The 20902-nt window shown below is 36.2% G+C and overlaps 1 protein-coding gene across 2 annotated transcripts in view; it reads right to left on the minus strand.

Moving 5' to 3' along the window:
• Positions 1-20902, minus strand: part of SEMA5A (semaphorin 5A) — a 324829-nt gene that overhangs the window by 124461 nt on the left and 179466 nt on the right. For both annotated transcript variants that reach the window (XM_050315083.1, XM_050315092.1), the window contains exons 8-10: positions 17607-17705; positions 16240-16453; positions 2639-2924 (exon numbers count right to left, since the gene is read on the minus strand). In XM_050315083.1, coding sequence (XP_050171040.1) covers positions 2639-2924; positions 16240-16453; positions 17607-17705 — 599 coding nt within the window. The remainder of the gene's footprint in view (positions 1-2638; positions 2925-16239; positions 16454-17606; positions 17706-20902) is intronic.

Consider the following 20902-nt stretch of genomic DNA (forward strand, 5'->3'; position numbering starts at 1 on the left):
ATTATGAGAGCTTGTAATATGAGAACTAGCAATGTTCTCTTCACATTTTGAAATAAATTTGCAGGTAAAACTGCAGACAATTGATCCACACAACTTTTTATTTACACTTTGCCTGTACTTTACACAAGGCTTAAGAAAGCATACCATAGAAACTCCAGAATGATGGCAAAAAAACCCAAGCAAACAACAAAACCTGGAGGCTCAAATCTACCAGCAAGTGAAAAAAAGTTAAGATATATGGATTAAATACCAGGATAAAAGAGCAATTTGGTTTCTTAGGCTTGTCATTCTTATTTCAAAGAAACACCAAAACTTGAAATTTCTCGCTAACAACATCTGCAGAATCAACCAATTATCATTGGATTTAATAATGCCTTGCCTATATAAACTATCACTAAATGCAGCTCAGTAATATTATTGTATATTAACCATATGAAGGTCTTCTTGAATTTCTTGAAGTCCTTAAAGGACATTAGACTCATGCTTATAGATTTTTCAGACATGAAAGAAACAAAATCAGCTTCATTATGAAGCAGTGGCTACACTGAACTTAATCATCAACCACATACAAAAGGTGCAGGGTTGGCTGTTACTCAGTCTTTATTGACAGAAATGTTTGATTTTTTTCCTCCACAAGTATATTCAAGTATATTAAAAAAATTAATTAAAGTAAAATAAAGTCATTGCAACTCTAAATGTATTGAGATTGAAGAATGCTGAATGTGGTTAAGTAATATCTGATGCTGTTACACCAAGAGAAAGGAGTATGTTGTTCCCCATCGTGGGAAACCATGGTGTTTCTCCACCATCAGCTGCAGTGCCGAAAGGTGGATCAGATGGGTTCCACAGATTATTTGTGATCAGGGAGTCAGCATGGGGAACTAATCCTAACTACAACATTTCAACAATGTTCAAAAATTTACTTACAACATTCGATGTCAGGAACAAATATAATTTAAATGGAGCTACCAAAAAACCCCACTCTCAAATAGTTGTAATTAATTCTTCTTTGAATCTCTGTTGGACAATCAGAATGATGGGCCACCAGGGAAGAAGAAATTAGCAGCAAGATTTCAAATACTGTCTACTTTCATGTGGCAAAGGTAGTCTTAACATTAGCAAGCCCATTTCAGAAGAGCCAAGGATCATCAGGAACACCACTCCCCTTCCATGGTCAAAGCCCTGTGGATTTTCTGCAGTAGAATTCCTCTGGTCAAACTTTTCATGACAGAAACATCTCAGTGCTGTTTAGATTTCTCATGAAAGATCATGTTGAACAGTGTGTATGTATGCCACCTGAGAAATACCTGCCTTTTACTATTTGAACTAGCTAGTAAAACAGACTAATGAAATTAAAATTACTGATAAAAACATCATCACATTTTCTTATCCTCAGTCATCTCAAAATCTCTACTATTCTCTTTATAAAAGTGGTGGTTAAATTCACTACATTACTCCATTGCTGGAACAGGTTGAGCTCATCATCTGATGTCACAATTTAGGAATTGTCACAGCTGAATGTAAGCAGCCCATCACTACTCTTGTTCACAGCCTGAGCTGCTGGCCCAGGGGTGAGCATGAATCTGGAAGATGCCTAAATGTATTGATAAAGGACTGCACCAAAAGCCCAAATTCATGCTCACTGTCTAGAATATGTAGGGATAATAATTTGTTGACATTAATTTGTGACTGTTTCCACCTGATTAATGGATATTTATAAAAGGTAGGTATCCCATTGTTTAAGGGGCCCAGCCTGTGTTTTAGATGCCCAAGAAACTTCTAAAATTCTAGACAAAACTGACTTACACAGCAAGACACTGACAAGAAGGTAAGAGAATCAGAACCCAAAATCGGAAACTTTGTTCCAGTGGTTTCAATACTGGGCTGCAGAGACACAACACAGAGGCTGCTCTCACTGAGCAACAGATGAACTCCAGTTATCATGTTAAAGTAAAAAAGGAAATTTCTGAGACAAATGCCTCTTTTTTTTCTTAAGAGTTAAGCAGCTCTTGGTATCAAGCTCAGAGTCCAGGGAGCTTAATTTTGACCCAATTTTTTAACATTTAACACATTTTAAGACCAAACTGAATTTGTTTTCAATTTTATCAACCTTGTTGATAAAACAGGTTCAGTTAAAATCAGAATAAATTCCTGTTTTGACCCTTAAACTCACTAAAGTAAATGTGAGGACTAATTAAAATACATAAGAGAACCTCTTGTCTTATTTTGGGTAAGGTGTGTTCTTCCTGACATGATCAAATTACATCATGCCAAATTCATGATCATGTCACATTACAATTATATGATACTTATTTCATAAGTACATCATGCAATAGTATGCAAAATAAATATTAATGTCTTTCTAAGAATAAGTGAATATGACGACAGAATACTCTTAAACACAACTGCCACCCTGCTGTAAGGAAACACGAAGAATTCCTCCTCCTCTCATTTCTTCAGCAATTCATGTGGAAAACATTTGGAACTACCGCTTGTTCATAAGAGGGCAGTGGATTGGGCAAAACAAGTTTGAATTTATGATGTTTACTTGGCATATGCAGAAGAGAGTAGCTCAGAGGTTTAAGTTTATGCTGTCACAAACAGCAAGAAAATAAAATATATAATTAATTTTACTTACACATTAGTGGTAAAAATTCCATAGATTAAGTCCAATTCTGGTAGGAAGAAAGTGCTCTGAAGTTCATTATAGTAAAATGGAATTTCTCCAGGGCGAGAGCAGTTCAGACGAGCTTTCATGAAGGTAGTCCAGGTATCCTCCAGCACAAATTTGCCGCCAATATCATTTTTGCACACCCGAGCAGCACGAGAGAATACTGTTTTCCCACAGTCATGTTCCACCGCATTCTCCCGGAAGAAGAAATAAGTAAAGTTCCCAATGTCATAAGATGATACAAAATTTGGCTCTGAAAATAACAGAAGGAAAGCTCATTTATCACCTTCTTGTGATATATGCACTTACATTAACATGGAAGTTGGATTTATCTTCAAGTATTAGATTTAGAAAAACACAATTTTTTATTATCCTTTAGGGAATTGGCACAATGACATCTGAACAGGACAATTCAGTCCAGTCACGATTATAAGCTACATGATCATGGTGTGCTGGGTTTGGCTGGGTAGAGTTAATTTTTTTTCACAGTAGCTAGCATGGCACTATGTTTTGGATTTGTGCTGGAAACAGTGTTGATAATTCAGGGATGCTTCTGTTATTGTTGAGCAGCACTTACACAGAGCCAAGGCCTTTTCTGTTTCTTACACCACCCCAACTGCACAAAAAGCCTGCTGAGTTGCCAGCTGGGGTTAAACCACGACATGCGGCATGACAGACTCTCTGCTCTTACGGGTCTGTAGAACATGACTCTGCTGGGCAACCTTGGCCCAGCTTGCTGGGCTTGCTGTATTCTACCATCAAAAATGTCACTGAATTCCTCTTCTCTACATATGGGTATAGTGTATTTTTGCAATGTATCTGCTTTATCTGTTAACTCTGTTTCTGCTTTACCACCATGCCATTACTCCAGGTTAGGAGAATAATGGGCGCTAACTGATTGTGAGTGAAAATGTACTCAGAGGATGTAATGAAAAGAGAACTACACAAAAACATTTGATGGAAAGATAACTGCATTTCAACCCTATCTTGCTTAAAGCTTTTGACAGTATTACAGTATTTTTTTTCCTTTCTTAAAAAAAAAACCAAGAACCAAACTGATGGTGATGAAAGAGAAATCAGAGAATATGTAAAAAAATAATCTGGAAAACAACAGATGGTAATATTTCTTAACAGAAAAAAGAAAAGGAAACAGTAAATACCAAAGACAATAAATATGTGGTCCATTTCCTGTAAGGTTTACTAGAACTGAGGAAAGTCCATGACGTTAAGGTAAGTTGGCAAACTGATGAGTTATTAAAGGAAAGACAAATTTGATACACAGATTTGTCAAGAACAGCCCCCTTTGTGTAAGGAACCATTATAGAACACTGATATCCTCAAGAAACAAGCAAACTTTTTATTCGCATTCCCAAATTGGATTCTGAAGTGGGAAAAACAAATAAACAAAACTGTTTTTAAAACATCTATTGTGAGGAAACACTCCAAAGAAATTTAATAGGTGAATATTTCTTGACAGCACTATTGTATAGGAAAAAGCTGCTGCAATTAGGTCTAAGCATTTTACAGGAATAGCTCAAACCTGTCAAAAGTTTTGAGTGGTGTTAGAACGGGAAGTAAGCTGGCCTTTCCACACTGCATTCCAAACTCTGTTAGAAAACTCTTCTCCAAAGACAGCCCGAGCTCCCAGCTCTTGTGGCCTCTTGTGCTGCTTCCCTCTCTACCTGCTGTGCTGAGAGTCTACAAGGCAGGCTTTTTGGCAGCAATGATTATCAGCCACCTAGGATGTTTGAAGCTGAGCAGATACAATAGTGCTCTCACTCCTCCCTGTAACTTTCATTCATCATTACATCGAGTGCTTCCTTGAGATTAGTATGTAACATACGACATTTTCCCCACACTCTGATCTGCACAGGTGTTTTGTTGAAAGATAGCAACCAAACAATTCTGAGAACTTGTTAGTATCCTGAGCTTTCATAAGTTGCATAGTACCAACGCCTTTGTGTCTTTAAAAAAAAAAAAAAAAAGGCAAAATGGTTTTACAGGACTTGCAATAGCATTAAAGATAAAACTGGATTGACAATATACAAAGAACTAAACTATTAGTAATGTTATCCTTATTAGAACCTCATATCTTCATTCCACATCTGTGTCAAACTTTCATTACAATAGGGATTTTGCTTCAAGGGCTTCAAAAACCTTTAAATTATATATAATCTAGAATATGCAGTTTGGTAGAAATAATTCTTAGTTGCTCATGAGCTCTTATTCTTTAAACATAAAATTTACTGTTGTAACACACAGACTGAACACTCAAATTGTAGAAAGCTGAAAAAAAAGACATTATTTTTTAACTTCGTTAATTTTTTTTCTCTAGAAACATGCAATTTTCTGAATAGGTAACTGGGTAGAAAGACATCTAAGATTTAATTATAAGTATTAAGACTAAGATGACAAAAATATATGTCTAAAAATCCCAAAATTGTATACTATCACATTCTAGTCAGGTTAGACAGTTTTGACACGCATCAAATACTAAGCATATATCCATAGATACTTGAATGCAAAGGTTTTTTTCATGTTATAAATCCCAGTTATGTGCCAATTCATTCTCAATACACATCAATGTTTGAAGCTTTGTGGAACAAACTTATATTTACTTAACTAAAATATACTAGGAAAAAAAATCATTTTAGAAATACCAGGCTAACAAAAACCCCAAAATTAAAAAAACCCACTTTCCCTCACTATCGAGCTTCAGTTATTCAATTATATCTATACAACACAAACACCTACCCATTATTTCTCTTATCTGTAATGTACTTTCTTTCCTCATTCTACACAATATCCTTTCAGATTGGTCTTACAGTCACAGAAGGAACTACTGTCTGCGGAGGAAAGAAAAAGCATTCACTAGTCTCAGTGTAACTTGGGCTACCTGTCCGCATATTAAGTATGCGTCTTATTTAAAGCAATATCAACTAAAGGTAGAAACCAAGAAAAACAATAGACCTGAAATAGCATTAAAAAAGTAAATGTTTCTGACTATATGTTTGGCCTTTGGTAGCCAATAAACCTGCTTGGTCTTTCAGATTATCTCAGAAATATCTCGACTGATGTAAAAAGATTCTACTTACTGTGCAAATACTCAAAATCAATTTGATCCTCCCACAAAAACATTTTGTTACACGTATTAGACAAGGAGGCCCTTCCTTGCAATCAGACCTGAAGATACTTCTCACTGGAGGCCCACTGACATAAAAAGGTCTCTACATTGGCACAATAGCATCTCAGTGCAGAGTAAAAAAACACTAAGGGAAGCACTCAGCATGGAGAACGATGAATGACAAAAAAAAGGAACTTCACAAACTGTAAGAATAAAAATAATGTGACATGCTTTAGAATGTTTTTGGGGTTCTTGAAAGCCCATGCCAATCTTGCAAAAGACAGTATTTTAAAGTTGCACTGATAATCATGATACACGTATAAAAAATACCTAGTACTCATATTTCATGGATTCAAAACTAAGAAACAATATATACATCTGCAAACACCTATGCATATACTTTATTGATTAAAAACTGATGAAAATGTGACCTGCTGTTGAAGTTTGTGAAAACTGCTTTTATTTGCATGAAATGTAATAATCTGAAAGTTACCTCAGGGAATTCAGCGGATATGGAAGGATTATCAGGTCAGACTTTATTTATTTCATTCCCTCTTTGGGAGAAAGGAACAGGATCACTTCAAAACTTTAAAGGAAAAAAGAACTACTCATCTAGGAAAAATCAGTTCTTATGTGTCCAAATATTGTTCTGTGAACTGCTGTTTGCTGACATGGAGGCCTTCCCATAAAAGTTTTTAATGCAGCAAATGAAGTGACTCTCTTGTTTCCTGCTGATTTTGCAAATAGTTCTGGAAGGGTAAATACACCTCATTTCTGAATTATTAGATCACCACAACAAGTGCAAGGATTCTGGTATGTGACAGGATACAGCTAGTATGAGAATGTCAACCTGTAATAATGTCATGAATATTGTATATGACCTTTATAGGTTTTTATATACTCAATTTATGGCTGTGTCAGGCTAACTAGTCTTTCCCAAATTAAATGAAACCAATGGAATCAGGAAAGCAAGAAAATGAGTTTGTCAATGTGACCTAACAAATATCACCGCAGTACAGCATGAAGCAGTGCTACACAGAGACACAAGCCCATGCACCGATAGCACTGGGTGGCTAGTTAGTGCTGCCTCTGGGCAAACAGACTAGTGTGGCATTTCATAAATCTGCTTACTCAGCACAGAATTCCTTCATGGAGCAGTATGAATGCCCTGCAAGGATGTTTCCCCACAGACTCTTCTAAGTTGTGACTTAGAAAAAGAAACCTCAATCATATGAAGTCAAGATAGTGCTTCCATCTAAAATAATCTGATAGTTTTTCTGAAGTGTGGAGACAAACCTACATTTCCTAGGGAGCACAATCTTTGTTCTTAATGGGAAGGCTTTACTAGGATAAGACAATGATTCCCTTTAGATTATTTTTCCTTTCCACTCAACCAGAGAACCTGGAAACCAAAGAGACCAAACCCATACTCACTGCCAGACCAGTCACATGTTGATGCTGTCTGACTGTGCCAACTGCTCCCATAGGGACTGGCTGCAGCTCTGAAATGCAGCACGTGCTGACGCTGCATCCCAGACAATGATATTCTTATGGCATGAAAGTAATGGTGCACTGCATTGGGAAGCAGTGTAAGGACAGACTGGGGGATTTGGGAATGCAATTTACTGAGAATAGGATGGGGCTCTCTGAGAGGCAGCAGAAGACAAATGGTACAGCTCCATCTGTACAGACTCTTGATAATGGTATGTGAAGCAAACTTCTCCCTGAGTCACACCCAGGTTTTCACTAGGAAAACAGTAGCTGGAGGGATCTAAACAAGTCTGGGAAGTGAGCCAACAATTAAGCAATACAGATGTCTAAAGGTGTCATACATAAGCTTATTTCCCAGACCTTTTTTATTTAGCAGCGTAGAAGGACTCTGAGCGGGTAAAAGGATGAGGGGAACTGTACAGGAACTTCTTCTGTGTATAGAAATCGGAAACAGGAACCTAAAATTGCTCCATGAGAGCATCTGAGATAGTCTTGGCCTATTCTCACTGTCTGAGCTTTGAAGCAAGGAAGTTTGCTTGTGTTTTTTTAATCCATATAACCCCTCAACCTCTGAAGCACATTAAGATGACTTAATTTACATAGTTAGTGCATATTTCTGTTTCCAGAGTGAACCAAATAACATGAGTGAACTGTCTTAATTTATAGAGGTAACAGCAATTAACCTTAAGGATTACAAGGTCCAAAACTTACTCTAAGCAAGAAAGAGCTGTGATTTCCAAGACTGCCTCTGTGAGATGTGACCACTCACTTCTGAAGTGCAAGGGATTCAGAGACCCAGTCAAAATTAACACCAAAAATATGAAAATAAAGATAAAATTAGAAGTTTGTCATATTAGACAGAGATTTGACATATCTATCTCTCTCTCTATACATACATATATATATATTTATCTCCAAAATAAGACACACCTCCATAGATAAATGAATGCATAATATATTCAAAATCTTAGAAGTCTAGATACTGGTCTAATGTTGACTGACATCTATCTGGAACTTGTTCACTGACCTCAAGAGATCAATGAATCACATCACACTCTTGACGTCTAAAGACCTATTTCTTCTAAATATTTGTATTCAGCCAAATGCTTAATGGCTTTAAATCTAGGAAGATGTATTTCAGGTTTTTTGAATAGTTTAAAGTAATGGAAAGAAATTAAAATCCAAATGTGCCAGTCTATTTTATTTTCTCTCACTTTATTGACATAGTTAATGAAGAAGAGTTGCTATTTGCATTTTGCCATCCCTGTATATTCATTAAGTATATTAATTTAGCGTAGCCCCTTGCAGCTGTTGGAAAACAGTATAGACCTTGCATTAGGCTGATCAAGTCATCACTGTTCATGAATGTTTTAGAACAAATTTTAATCACAGAGTAAAATTTTCCTACAGCATTATATATCTCAAAAGTAATACATAACTTGTGGTCAACATATATATATCCTTCCTCAGTAGTTGAACTGTAAAATATTAAGTCCTGTATAAAACGGGTGGAAATTATTTTATTAATAGCTATTTTTCCTCTGTGTTTCATAACTATCTAGGATGCATGCTTAAAATGCTAACCTGTCATAGAATAGCTGGCTATGAGTCTATTTTGACTATTTCTTCTGCAATGCCTTAGCTCTCCACGATTTCTTTTACATTCTTTTCCTTTTGCTAAATTGAAAATTTTATGGATATAGAAGAGCAAGGACAGCAAAATACACTAAAACTGTGTCTACCAGACATTTTTTCCAATCTTCTCTTATATTGTCAATAGATTTTATAATACAATTCAGTACAATCATAAAAGTGGATGCACTCATTACATTTTTACTGATGCACTCTAATAAATTGTGAAATGCAATTATTTCCTTTCTGAAAAATAGTTTTCAAATATGGTATTACAAAATTCCTTGTTTTATTTCTTGCTGGTTTTTTCAAATAAATGTCCTTCATTTTCAGGGTATGTGGCACAATATTTTGTAATTTATTATATCATTTTGCTGATGCAAATTTGCCAGTGACAAACTTAGTTATAGAAGGTATTCTCCACTCTGACCTAATACTTACTACTCAAGTCCTTCAGAATCCCACCTGGAGTTCAGTGGATTTTGTGTCACCTATATTCACTGGTAGACACCTTGCATAGCAATATATTGGGGGAACAGAGCCCGAGGATAAAAAATACATAGGATTAGATTAATCCACTCAGAACCTCTAGAAGTTTGGGCTATAGGGATCCATCAAAACATCCAGAAGTTTGGATGGTTATTTAAAATTGAATCCAGAATTCCACATAAACAGGAATCTAGCATTCTTTAAGGAGATTTTGCCAAACAGCAGACATGGAAAGAAAACCCAGTTATAACAGCTTACCCATTTCTATCCAAACATCATTTGGACTACCATTTTATTTTTTTTTCTCTGCTCTAGTTTTGCAGGGAGAGAAGCAGTCAGAGGGCTTTCCCTGACAGACCTGGTTCTCTTTTCCAACCAGACTTCAATTTCATAATCAACCTCTTTCCCCTTCACTTTAAGGCTTGGTATGTCTGCTACTGAAATTCCATCTCTGCCTCCAATATTTCTGTCACAGGGTCACAAAGAATCACGAAACAGGTCAGGTTGGAAGGGACCACAATGGGTCATGTGGTTCAACCTCCTGACTCAAGCAGGATCATCCTAGAGAAGATGGCACAGGATTACGTCCTGATATAGCTTTTGAATATCTCCAGTGAGGGAGACTCCACAGGCTCTACAGGCAATCTGTTCCAGTGCATGGCCGCTTGCACAGTAAAGAAGCTCTTCCTCATATTCAGGTGTAACCTCCTGCCCTCCTCCTTTCTTTGATAAATGCTGCTTTTATGTGTTCATGCTCCTTGAAATTTGAAATTTACCATCTTCCCCTGGTTGAGATGTATTTCAGTCCAAAGTTCTTTCATTCTCTCTGGGTCACTGTTTATTATAGTTTTGTGCATTAATGAGGCTCATGATCCTGTTGTGCCTCTCTGCAGTTGGGAACAGATTATCTGCTTGCAGAAGTGCCTTCCTTCCTCATTCAGCCTCTCCAGTTGGAACCTGACATAAGCAGGCTTGATGAGATATAAAAGAACAGGATCTGTCCTCAGTTGCCTCCCAGTGTTTTTAATAAATGGAAGGTGGACCTTGCTGTTTTACCTAGGGTAGATAAAAAGCAAAAATATCCCAACTTCATGGACAGTGCCTCTTGTTTCTACCATTTCAAGCAGGTAATGATATGCTACAGAAGTGTTTTGTAAAGGGAAGGCAGGGGAGACATCTCCATTTCACACCAACTTACTGCTCCCCTACTCTGTCATTACCATCCAGGAGAAGATGTACAACTTTGGAAAAGAACCTACAGTTGAACTGCTCAATTTTTTAACTCTGGCAGCAGCTCCAGTCAAGAAGCCTAAGTAATTTCCCTCCTATTTTAGGATACTAGCAAAAATGATGACACACACAAAAGAACAGAAACAACCTCATGGGTGGCACAACCAAAGAAAATTAATTATTTATCTTCACGCAAAATAAGCAACAACTGGTAAAATACGCTTTGCAGGTTTTCAGTCATGTCTCTTATCTAAAAGACTACATTGCACATTCAAGCACACACTGGTTTTGAGTTACATGAAATATTATATAATAAAGAAAAGCTTGCACTAGGTAATTACAAGGCTTTTCATTAAAAGCCAGAAAAACTAAAAGATAACCCTGAATTATTATAGCCATTTCCATTAATCCTTAAAAACAAAATTGAAAGGATTAATTTTTATTCTTAGATCATAAATTCTCTTCACACATCCTAAGAGCAGCAAAAGTTATAATAAAAGTCTGCTGACAAACTATAATAGGATTGGATTTAGAGTTGTATTAAACCACACTAACCAAACCACCTTTATAAAAATTTTACTTTTGAGCACTAAAAGTATCTGCTCTGGATTAATAAGTATTTTTAAGCAAAATGTTTTTAGAAAGTGATCTCAGAAGAACTACTTTAATAAGATTATCTAATAACCAAATGCATAGGACAGCAAGAGGAAAAAAAGTAATTTTATGTCTACCAGCAGAGCAGAACAATACAAATATTCCTCTTCTTTTCTCAGCTGGAAAGGCTTCTAATTTGTATGAGATTTTATTCTTTTTTTTTTTTTTTTTAAATTTTATTCTATTCTATTTTGGTTTGGGGCTACATCTTACATAGGATTATATTTTAATCATCTATGGTCTACTCACTGATGAAGTTTCTTGACATTTAGAACACAGATTACATTTATTTATGTTCCAATAGCATTTATCATTGTATGTCTAGGATAAAGAAAACAGCTACAATGTATTTCAAGATAGCTGGAGACCAAAGCAATTGTAAGCAAAGGTATTTGGCAAATTATGAAAAAGAACGTCCTAGTGTTTCTCCATGTGATGAAACAGAAAGCGATTGAAAGGGATTTCCCTTTTTTTTTTTTTTTTTAAAATCTGTTTTGCCCTTTTATTGGCTAAGGGAAGTAAACAGACATTATAGACTAAGGCAAACTTTCACACTGAGGCATCAGATCAAACATTTACTGATTTGAAGAAGAATATTGAAAGGAGAAAAACCTTTACTAACTGTAAATGTTGGACTACAGAAAAGGTTTCTAAGTTTAAACACTGAAGGTTTTTCCTCGCCAGTCTGGACCCGCTGCAACTGTGGACTACAAATATAACTATTACATTTACCTCTGTCCTCTAGAGCACACTATGATGAATTCTGCTCTTGCTGCACTTTGCAGATCAACTCTAAAGCAAAGTCTAATTAGAAGCACTGTAACAGTCAACTCTGGATATTTAAACACTATGTTATACTGAAAGCTTAAAGAGACTGAAATAAACAGCATGCCAGCTTAATGAAAGATTTAATCTATTTGTTATCACTTAATAATGTCCAAATCAGACTGCTAAGGAATACTATTCCCTTTATGAAATCCTACAAATGTAATTTTAAAACATTCTAGCAACATGCTGCCCTTTCCTGACCCGAGCAGTTGGCTGAAGCTCAAGGTCTTGCTGATTGCTTTGGTCAGGAGAAGAAATCAGTGCAAGAGATGTCTGCTTTAGGCATAATCCTCAATATGTACTCTATTACCTCTAATTGTTTCTCTCAAGCACAGAAGCCCTTGAACAGGGATTCAGAGAAAGGAGAGTAGGTAGCAGAACAGGACACCTTACAGAGTAAGTTACTGGTGAGCAGACTTTCTACATTCTTCATTTGTTTGTGCATATATATATATATTCACGTGAGTAACTTGAAGCATTACTTTTTTCTCTGCATAGGGAAGGAGAAGGACAAAACATGACATCGTGGGAGATAAAGGTGGGTTCGCATTTTCAGGCTTACTATCTGCAGCCAGCTGGGCTGTTGGATGGATAGAGCACTGGTTTGCAACAGTTAACTTTTCTGGGTGATCGTGTTCTCTTTGAGTAGGGTGACAGAATTAGAGACAGGGTTGGAAAGAGGATAACGCAAGGCCTGCCTCTTTCACTGTCAGCTGATAAACTCTTTGTGAGTAACCCAGACTCTAGAACTTTGAACTAAGGTGAATGCTCAGGTCATACCACTACAGTAGTCTCGTGCTTCAGTGGCATCTCCTCACAGAGACAGAACTTCTACATGGTTATGACTACAGTCAAAACCCTGCTCATTGCATTTGGGCCAGCTGCCTTTAATGTTGTCTACAGGAGCACCAGGAAGACAGAAATAGCATCGATAAACAGAACATTAATTTCTTTTTCCAGAAGTGAAGTTCTGAGTTTAAAAAAAATTGTAACTGGTGATCATATTCAGAGGTAATTAAGAGCCGAATAGATTACTACTGTAAATGTTAAAAGAGGGTAAGTTCAATAATTACCAACAGATGTTTTTTTTCCTCCACCAATGAAGAAGACATGACTGTGTGCACTCTGAAGTTTTCCCAGATAGGAAAAACTTCAAGGGAGTGTGCAGATATCTCTGACATTTGGCGAACTGTTTTTTCTGCCATTGAAAATTTTTAAAACAGACAAAATTCTTTTGAGTCAAATTCTGAATAAGGTTAATCACAGCTGAGCAAACAGTATATCCAGAGACCCCCTAAGATGGCTCCACAACAACTAGCTCCACTCAAAAACAGGATTTCTGTGTTGGCAGTGTCACTGTACTGTCCATCTACCTTTTTGGATTAGTGCTTGCTCAAAACCCTTGTGCTTCACATTAACTTTCTTTTTCCCCTTCAGCTACAGTCTCACAGCATTCTTGTAGCCTAATTTTGGACATATTCTGAATAATTAATATCTTCAAGCTATCAAACCCTTCATCACCCCAGATAACTGAGAGTTAGTGCCTCAAGAAAGTGATAATACAGAAATGAAAGTTCACTGTTTCTCCATAATCTGCTAAGGCTGAGCAACTGATCAGAATGATGAACATATGAATGTAACATATGCTGACAGTAACTGCTAACTTACCTATTCAGCTGTTGTGGATTGCTTCCAGACCTAACAAGCCCCTAGTAGAATGCAGTACATGATAATAAATACATGACTCTGGCTGAACTAGAATGAATGGGGAACTCAGTTCACCAACGTAAATGTGTTTTATTTGTGATATTTGATTCCAGAAGGTGAAATCACATCATGGCAACATGGTATCTCACCCCAGCCACTTGACACATCAGCACCATTTTCCCCTCCCACACTATGTGTCATGGTTCTTGTGATTACAGACCTTCTGACAATTAAGATTAGGATCAAGGTTTCTCCTGTGATGAAGGTTCAGAGCTTTTCATGTCAAGATCCTTTACCACAAGTTACAGTGAAGACCAGCAGCAGACCGCTTAAGCATATAGGCTTATGCTTTGGCCTGACTGATAGAACTGAAGATCCCTGAATTCACTGTGGTAGCCATTAAAATCAACAATGTCTTTATTGCATGGCAATAACACATGGAGAAAGATAATCAGCTGCGTTTTAGAGTACTGCCATCACCCCCAGAGATGATTTGAATTGGTCCAATGTGATTTGCAGAGCAGAAAATATGAGAAAAAACATGGCACTTCTGAGGAAAACATGGATGTAAAAGAAAAGCTTATTTTAAAATGGAAGTCCTCACAAACATGTGCATGCAAATGCACACCTAAAGCAAGGCTGAATTACAAGTGTGAGCTACTGCTGCTAGACAGATACTAACTAGGGAGTTTCCATTCTAGGTGACACCTTACTTTTCTTGCAGGATTATCTGTGTTACTTTGTCACTGAAAGAAGCAAAATCTTCACTTTCAATCCAAGCCCTGAAAAACTAATATAGGTTCTTGGCACATGTGAGCAGGCAAACTGACATAAAAGCAAATGAATCCCCAACTCCTATCTACCCCAGAAGACATTCCCCCTATAGGTAAATGGGCTGCTTCCAGTCTTTTATTTGATTTACTTGAACTGGCTCCAATCACAAAACTCATCTTTTTCTTCCTCCCCAAAGATAAAAGCCACAGTTTCCTGGTAACTTAATTATAAACAGTTTTGAGGCAGAAGAATGAGCTCTAATGGAGAATGTAGAAGTGCAGCTGAAGCTTTTATTAGAAAAAATGTGAATACAGTGAATCTGATTAATTAGAGAAGTCTGGAGGGAATTTTAGGGTGACTTCAGGCATAAAATATATCCAGTTAAACTGAAAATTCATGTAAAGAACTTTTCCCCTTTGACAAAAGCACACAGGTGTGGCACAGCAATTAGTTCTAATACGAAGGCTGTGTGGACAAAGGGTGTCTGAACTGAAATAGTTCATTTTTCCTCTCACTTCTTTTGCACTGCTATAATTCTGTTATGTTCAACAAAGTCTACAGTTATTTTTGTTGTTAATTAACATTCAAAAATCGTCTGACCTTCAGAGAAGGTTACAAATTTCTCCAAGCTACCTCTGATGGCTTCTTTGTTCAAGTAGAATATACCAATCATATAAGTACAATTCAGCATTCACATTATATGAGAACTGAAATATTCAAAATAAAGTCTGTCACTTGCAGCTGACCAAATGTTCTGAAGCTAGAAGGATTTATATTCATATTTAATTTCAAACATGAGAATAATGTCACCTTAACATGAAATGCACTGTAGGTATAGTGTGTTACATAGCATGCATTATGAAAATATGTATTTTTTTCCTACTGGAACAAGCATGGGCAAATTATAACATACATAACATACATTATAACACACCTAATTTCACATTTTATGTAAATAATAATTTTCATTTTAGAAGGATCTGCTGCTTTTTTTTTTTTTTTTTTTTGTAATATACAAAATGGCAACTGGGTCTGTCATATCTCAGGAATATCTATCTGTTTACAGCTTCTCCCAGCTGGAAATTCTCATCAAGTGATTAACGTCCATGACACAGAATTGATTGCTGAACACAACTTTATGATGTCTTTTCCAGACAATTCCCTATCCTTTGGCTATAATAAGTGTCAAAAATGTCAGTCTGGCACATAAGCAGCTTGGAAGCCAAACTTTTTCTGCCTGTCAAAGCTGGGACCTGCAGGGAAAGCCAAGAGAATTCAGTCCACTCTACACTGTTTATTTTATGCCTTAAGTTTTTGAAGGACTCAATAAAAGAATGCTCAAGGCAAGCTACTGCTCAAAGCTGACTCAGCTTTGCCATGTAAGCGCAGCACAAGTGCAGCTCATCCCTATGTCTGCAAACATGCCATATATTTAAGTGCACTTCCACACACTTCAGCTATATTAATAAACTGCATAATACTTATACTTGTAAAATAATAAAAAAATATGAAAAAAATTTAAAAAATGAGATAAACAATACTTTAAAAACATTCAGATTATCAGAATGCAATCTCAAGACCATGAATATGAAGAACATGGGTTAAAAAACCCTGAGTCTCACATTCCATCAGCACTCACCATTCAGCCACTTGGAGTTGTACTGGGCGGTGCGGAGAGGAGGAAGGGCCCCCAGACTTCGATAAATAGCAGGATCCCTTCCTGGAAAATCCATGGCCGTAGCAGCATATAATTCCCCACTGGAAGTGAGAAGAGCAGTGGAGTTGTGCTGGGGACTGTAAGGACAACGAGCCATGCCACTGATTTGGTCATGTATCTCTGTCAAGTTAGTTAACTGTAAAAGAATTAGAAAAAGAGATTAAAATTACCTGAACATTATAATTTCAGCCAAGCTGCATCAGTCTGAGCAAAATCCTACCATAAATACCAGTTACCTGCTTTGGTATTGTACAATAATGATGAGCCAACCTTTACATCAATCTCAAATTTTCTTATACAGACAGTTTTATTGCCATGTTGTCTGGTTTACTTTTGCTACTTTGGTATGTAACACATACATGTCAATCATTAGTCACCATGGCTGAAATGTTTTCTATTAGAAGTGACTCAAAAATTAGTTACCTGTACAAAGATTGTTACTATGAAAAACAGAACTGATTGCCAGAATCAACTAAGGTATTCACTGTAGCAAATAATTAGACAATAAAAAAAATGTATCTAGTATTTGTTTTGTTGGTGTATTTCAGGAAAGAATCTCACATGAAAAATGAGATTAACAAAAGGAGCTTTCCAATACAGCAGAACCATCTCTGATTTCATAGCCCAAATACTTTCAGCCATAAACAACAGTATGATGTTAATGTGCTATTTGAAAGAAAAGGTACAATGGGTTTAATTATAATAAATGTGCTTAGGAGTTTTTAGTGATACAGTTATTCTTTGTATTTGAATGTTCCTCCTCTCCTGAAATAAAGAGGTAGCTAGTCCGGACAGTGACATTTTGATATTTATTATGACTGTTATTCATCCTACAATTAGGCATTTTTTGTAAACAGAATGACAGATCTTCTCAATCAAGATTTCTGATTCTCATCTGTGAGAAGTTACATGTACTCTCATTTCTCCAGAACTACACATACACAGTATGCAGCTACACAACTACATTTTATAACTAAACCAGTTGATGTTAACCAAACTTGACATAGTGGCAGAAGTCTTAGAAATACCTAAAGTTCATGAAAATTGCCCTGTAGGAGGAATTAAGCTGCTCATAGCTGTGCTCCTCTCATAGCTGAGGAAAAGGCTGCAAAAAGAGATCATTGGTTAGCTCTCCTATTTGGCCTGCCACTAGCTAAATCAGCCTTTTACAAATCAGCTCACCCATCAACATGCAAATAGCCAGTTCTCGACCACAGCATGCTCTGCCTTTTAATCTGCTGGCCCAGAACAGGGATTTCAGCTTGTGGGACAAAACATTTAACTCATACCGTTCGATTGGTGCAGATTGGAGTGAATGCGTTGGTTCCACAGGTGAAGAGATGCTTGCCTCCCACAAGAAGCACTCTAATGTAGTTCTGACATTCCTCCTGCAATGCAGAAAAAGCATACTCAGTGATACTTCAAAGTACAGAGGAGACTAATTACAATTTGCTTTCCATGGTTATGGGTCCACACAGAAAAATTTTTAGTGAAAAAGGCTTAAGCATAACCAATGTTTTAGCAAATACGATATGCAGAGATTTCTTAATTAAAACACATGCATCCATCAAGCTTTCCAAAAAGTTCTTAATAGGATAACAACTAAACCTCTTCCGTGTTGAAGATTTCTTCTCAGGGTATATTTCAAAGGTTTAGCTAAATTCTGAACTGATAGATGCTGACTTAAATACACTTCTCGTCTCAAGAGATCAGATGCTGATTTCAAAGAGATTAGGCCAAGGAAAGAAGTTGTGAGGAAAACAGGAGAAAAAACAGGCTGTCAGTAACAAGAGTATACTGAAACCGGACCAAATAAAATTCTGGAGATGTTCAGATGTGGATTTTTTACCACTGAATTCATAATTTACACAACCTGTTTTATTAAAAGCTTCTACTTGCCTGTTAATTGAAAGTTTCTCAAAAATTTCATAATCACAATACAAAGACGCTCGAACCCTGAGGAATAACTTTACATTCTTTTTACCCCACTAGGATGTGTGAAGGCTTTATGATGTTCATGTCTCTCATTTCAGAAGCTGGAAATCAACATCAAATTCTACTGTTTATTCAGACAGAAAGCCTTCTCCTGCAATATTAAAAAATCTCCCAGAACTCTATGTAGGAAAGATTGAAACACCTCTCTTGTAAAAATCAATGTCCCTCTCTGATCAACAATATGTTTGGAGAAAATAAAGTTTCCTGGAAACTTGCATTTGAATACTCTCTAGCATTCATCACAAGATAGTCTCATATAAAGCATGAAAAAACCTTGTGAAATTACAGCTATGCAATTCCAGCAGATATTAAGTGAAATCACGTAAGTAAATCCATACAATAGTAATGGTGCAGAAGTCCCATTATCTGGCCTGCAGTTATATTAAATGTATTGCTTGTTTATCTTGAAAATAGACTCTCATCCTGGAAGAAAACAAATATAATCCTGAATAAATTGAACAGGCACAAAATAGACTGCAAAAGAAGATGAAGAAAACACTTTAAAAATCTTTGAGAAAACTCTCATGATTTATCTTCTATACTCTTCCTCAGAAAGTTAAAAGTAAACTAAAAAAATCCTGTAAAATCTTGGAAAAATTACTCTCAAACCCACATTTAAACTAGTCTCTCATGAAAATGACGAAAGTGTTGCTTTTAAATGCTTCTCTTTGAGCCTTTAAAGGTAAGGGCCAAACGTCTTAGAAGGAAAATTTGATTCCTATTGGGCAAAAAAACAAGGTTTTTATAATGAACTTTTCAAAACTGTCATTTTAATATTCTTTAAACCACAAAGAAGCAAATGTGCAACGGTAAAACAGAGTTAGGCAGTGCAACATGCCTTTTATAAAGAAGTAATTTTACATCTTGGCAGTATGGGTATTTTCCGTGTTTCAGGTTGCTTTAACACCATCAACAAAAGAAAAGAAAAAGAATCAAAAAATCCCCCACAAAAAACATCAAAAACCAAACCAAACCAAACCAAACAACCAAACCAAATCAAAACCAACCCAAACCAAAATAAACAAAATAAAACAAAACAAAAACCCAGCAAAAAACAAAACACAAAACAAAACAAAAAACAAACACAAAAAAACCCTTGAAAGCAATTCCTTTTTTAAATTTTTAAATTTTTTTGGAGGGAAGGGTGCTCAGGGAGGTTCATAGAATGTACAACAGGAATTTATTCTTTGGTCTGTTTCCATTCTGCCCTTTGCAGCAAGCCATGGAATGTAAGTGTAGGAAAAATAAGTGGGTTCTGACATTACAACGCATCCAACCTCTCCTCTTCATATTCCAGAGCTCCCTGAAATAGTGTCGTTTCCAAATTACTTGCATGCTGATCACCCACTCTTTTTGTTCAAAAATAATGTTAATTTTTTAAACTGGCATTCTTGGGAATCACAAGATTCTTCTCTTTAATGCTCCCAAGTCCTGTGCCAACTTGACAATAATCCATACTGCAAAAGGGCAAACAAGACATCTCATTTCAAATTTTTGTCAGGCACACAGTGCAACAAAATGGAAACTGAAAGAATAGCTTTTTTAAGTGTCTATTTTCTTCATATGAAAAAAAGTTCTCACTAATAGAAAACAAATTTTAAAAAAAATTTTGTCATTAATAAAACAATCACTACCCAAAAACATTTTGAAAAATTACTTCATTGTTAAGTCATTTGAATTGTTCAGAGATACTTTTCTAGCTCTGGAGTCAAGCCTGGTGGTACTAGAACACTTTTGGTACATTAAGAATTTAGATGTGGATTGTAAAAGTGTCAGTGGTGAATGCAAAGGACTTCAAAAGCAAAGTATTTTTTAGTTCAGGGGGCAGTATTAGGTTTAATAGCCATCTTTTATGTAGTCTTATTTTCCAGTTCATCTTGACCTCTGTGTCATACACTTTCCTGTTTTCCTATAAAAATATATCTGAAATAAAGAAATTAATTTAGGAATTACTTTCTACTTCTACATCAGCATATCTGAAACAAAATACAACTATTAGAAACAATTCAGCAGCCAAGCAGGCTAGGCTGTTACTTAAGTTTAAGACCACCTTGACAGTTCAAGGAGAATCTGGCTACAGCATGGTTATCTTCTTGTAGCAACGTTAACATTTTAAACACACCTGTGTTTAAAATACTTCTATTGACAGATCAGATATAACACACACAACCATTAGAATCTTAAATAAGCAAGGGATGGGACCTAATTTCAATCATCATTATTATTTTTAATCTCTTTGGTTTATTGCATTTCAACACGTACATTTATATTTTTCCTTTCTAACATTCCCTACCACAAGTGCCAGTATGAATGGGCAAATTGATTCTCTTAACTATGTGCGGTGTTTTAGACTTCTAAATGCTAACTCACGCTGGCCACAAGGACATGTTTGACTCACTCGTGGAGCCACTTGTTATTTTAAGCAACAACTTAAATTGGTGGATAAATGTCTGAAGTCTGAGTAACAAACATCGGCCTTCAAAAGTCAAGTGCACATTACACTGTCAAACGTGACAGATGTCCCTATACATTTTCCCCTTCAGCTCTTTTCCCTTGTTGGCTCCTAAAGTATAAACTTCAGAACAACAAG

The sequence above is a fragment of the Myiozetetes cayanensis genome, unplaced genomic scaffold, assembly GCF_022539395.1.
Source record: "Myiozetetes cayanensis isolate MyiCay16 unplaced genomic scaffold, myiCay2020 scf1, whole genome shotgun sequence".
In the NCBI taxonomy this organism is placed as follows: Eukaryota; Metazoa; Chordata; class Aves; order Passeriformes; family Tyrannidae; genus Myiozetetes; species Myiozetetes cayanensis.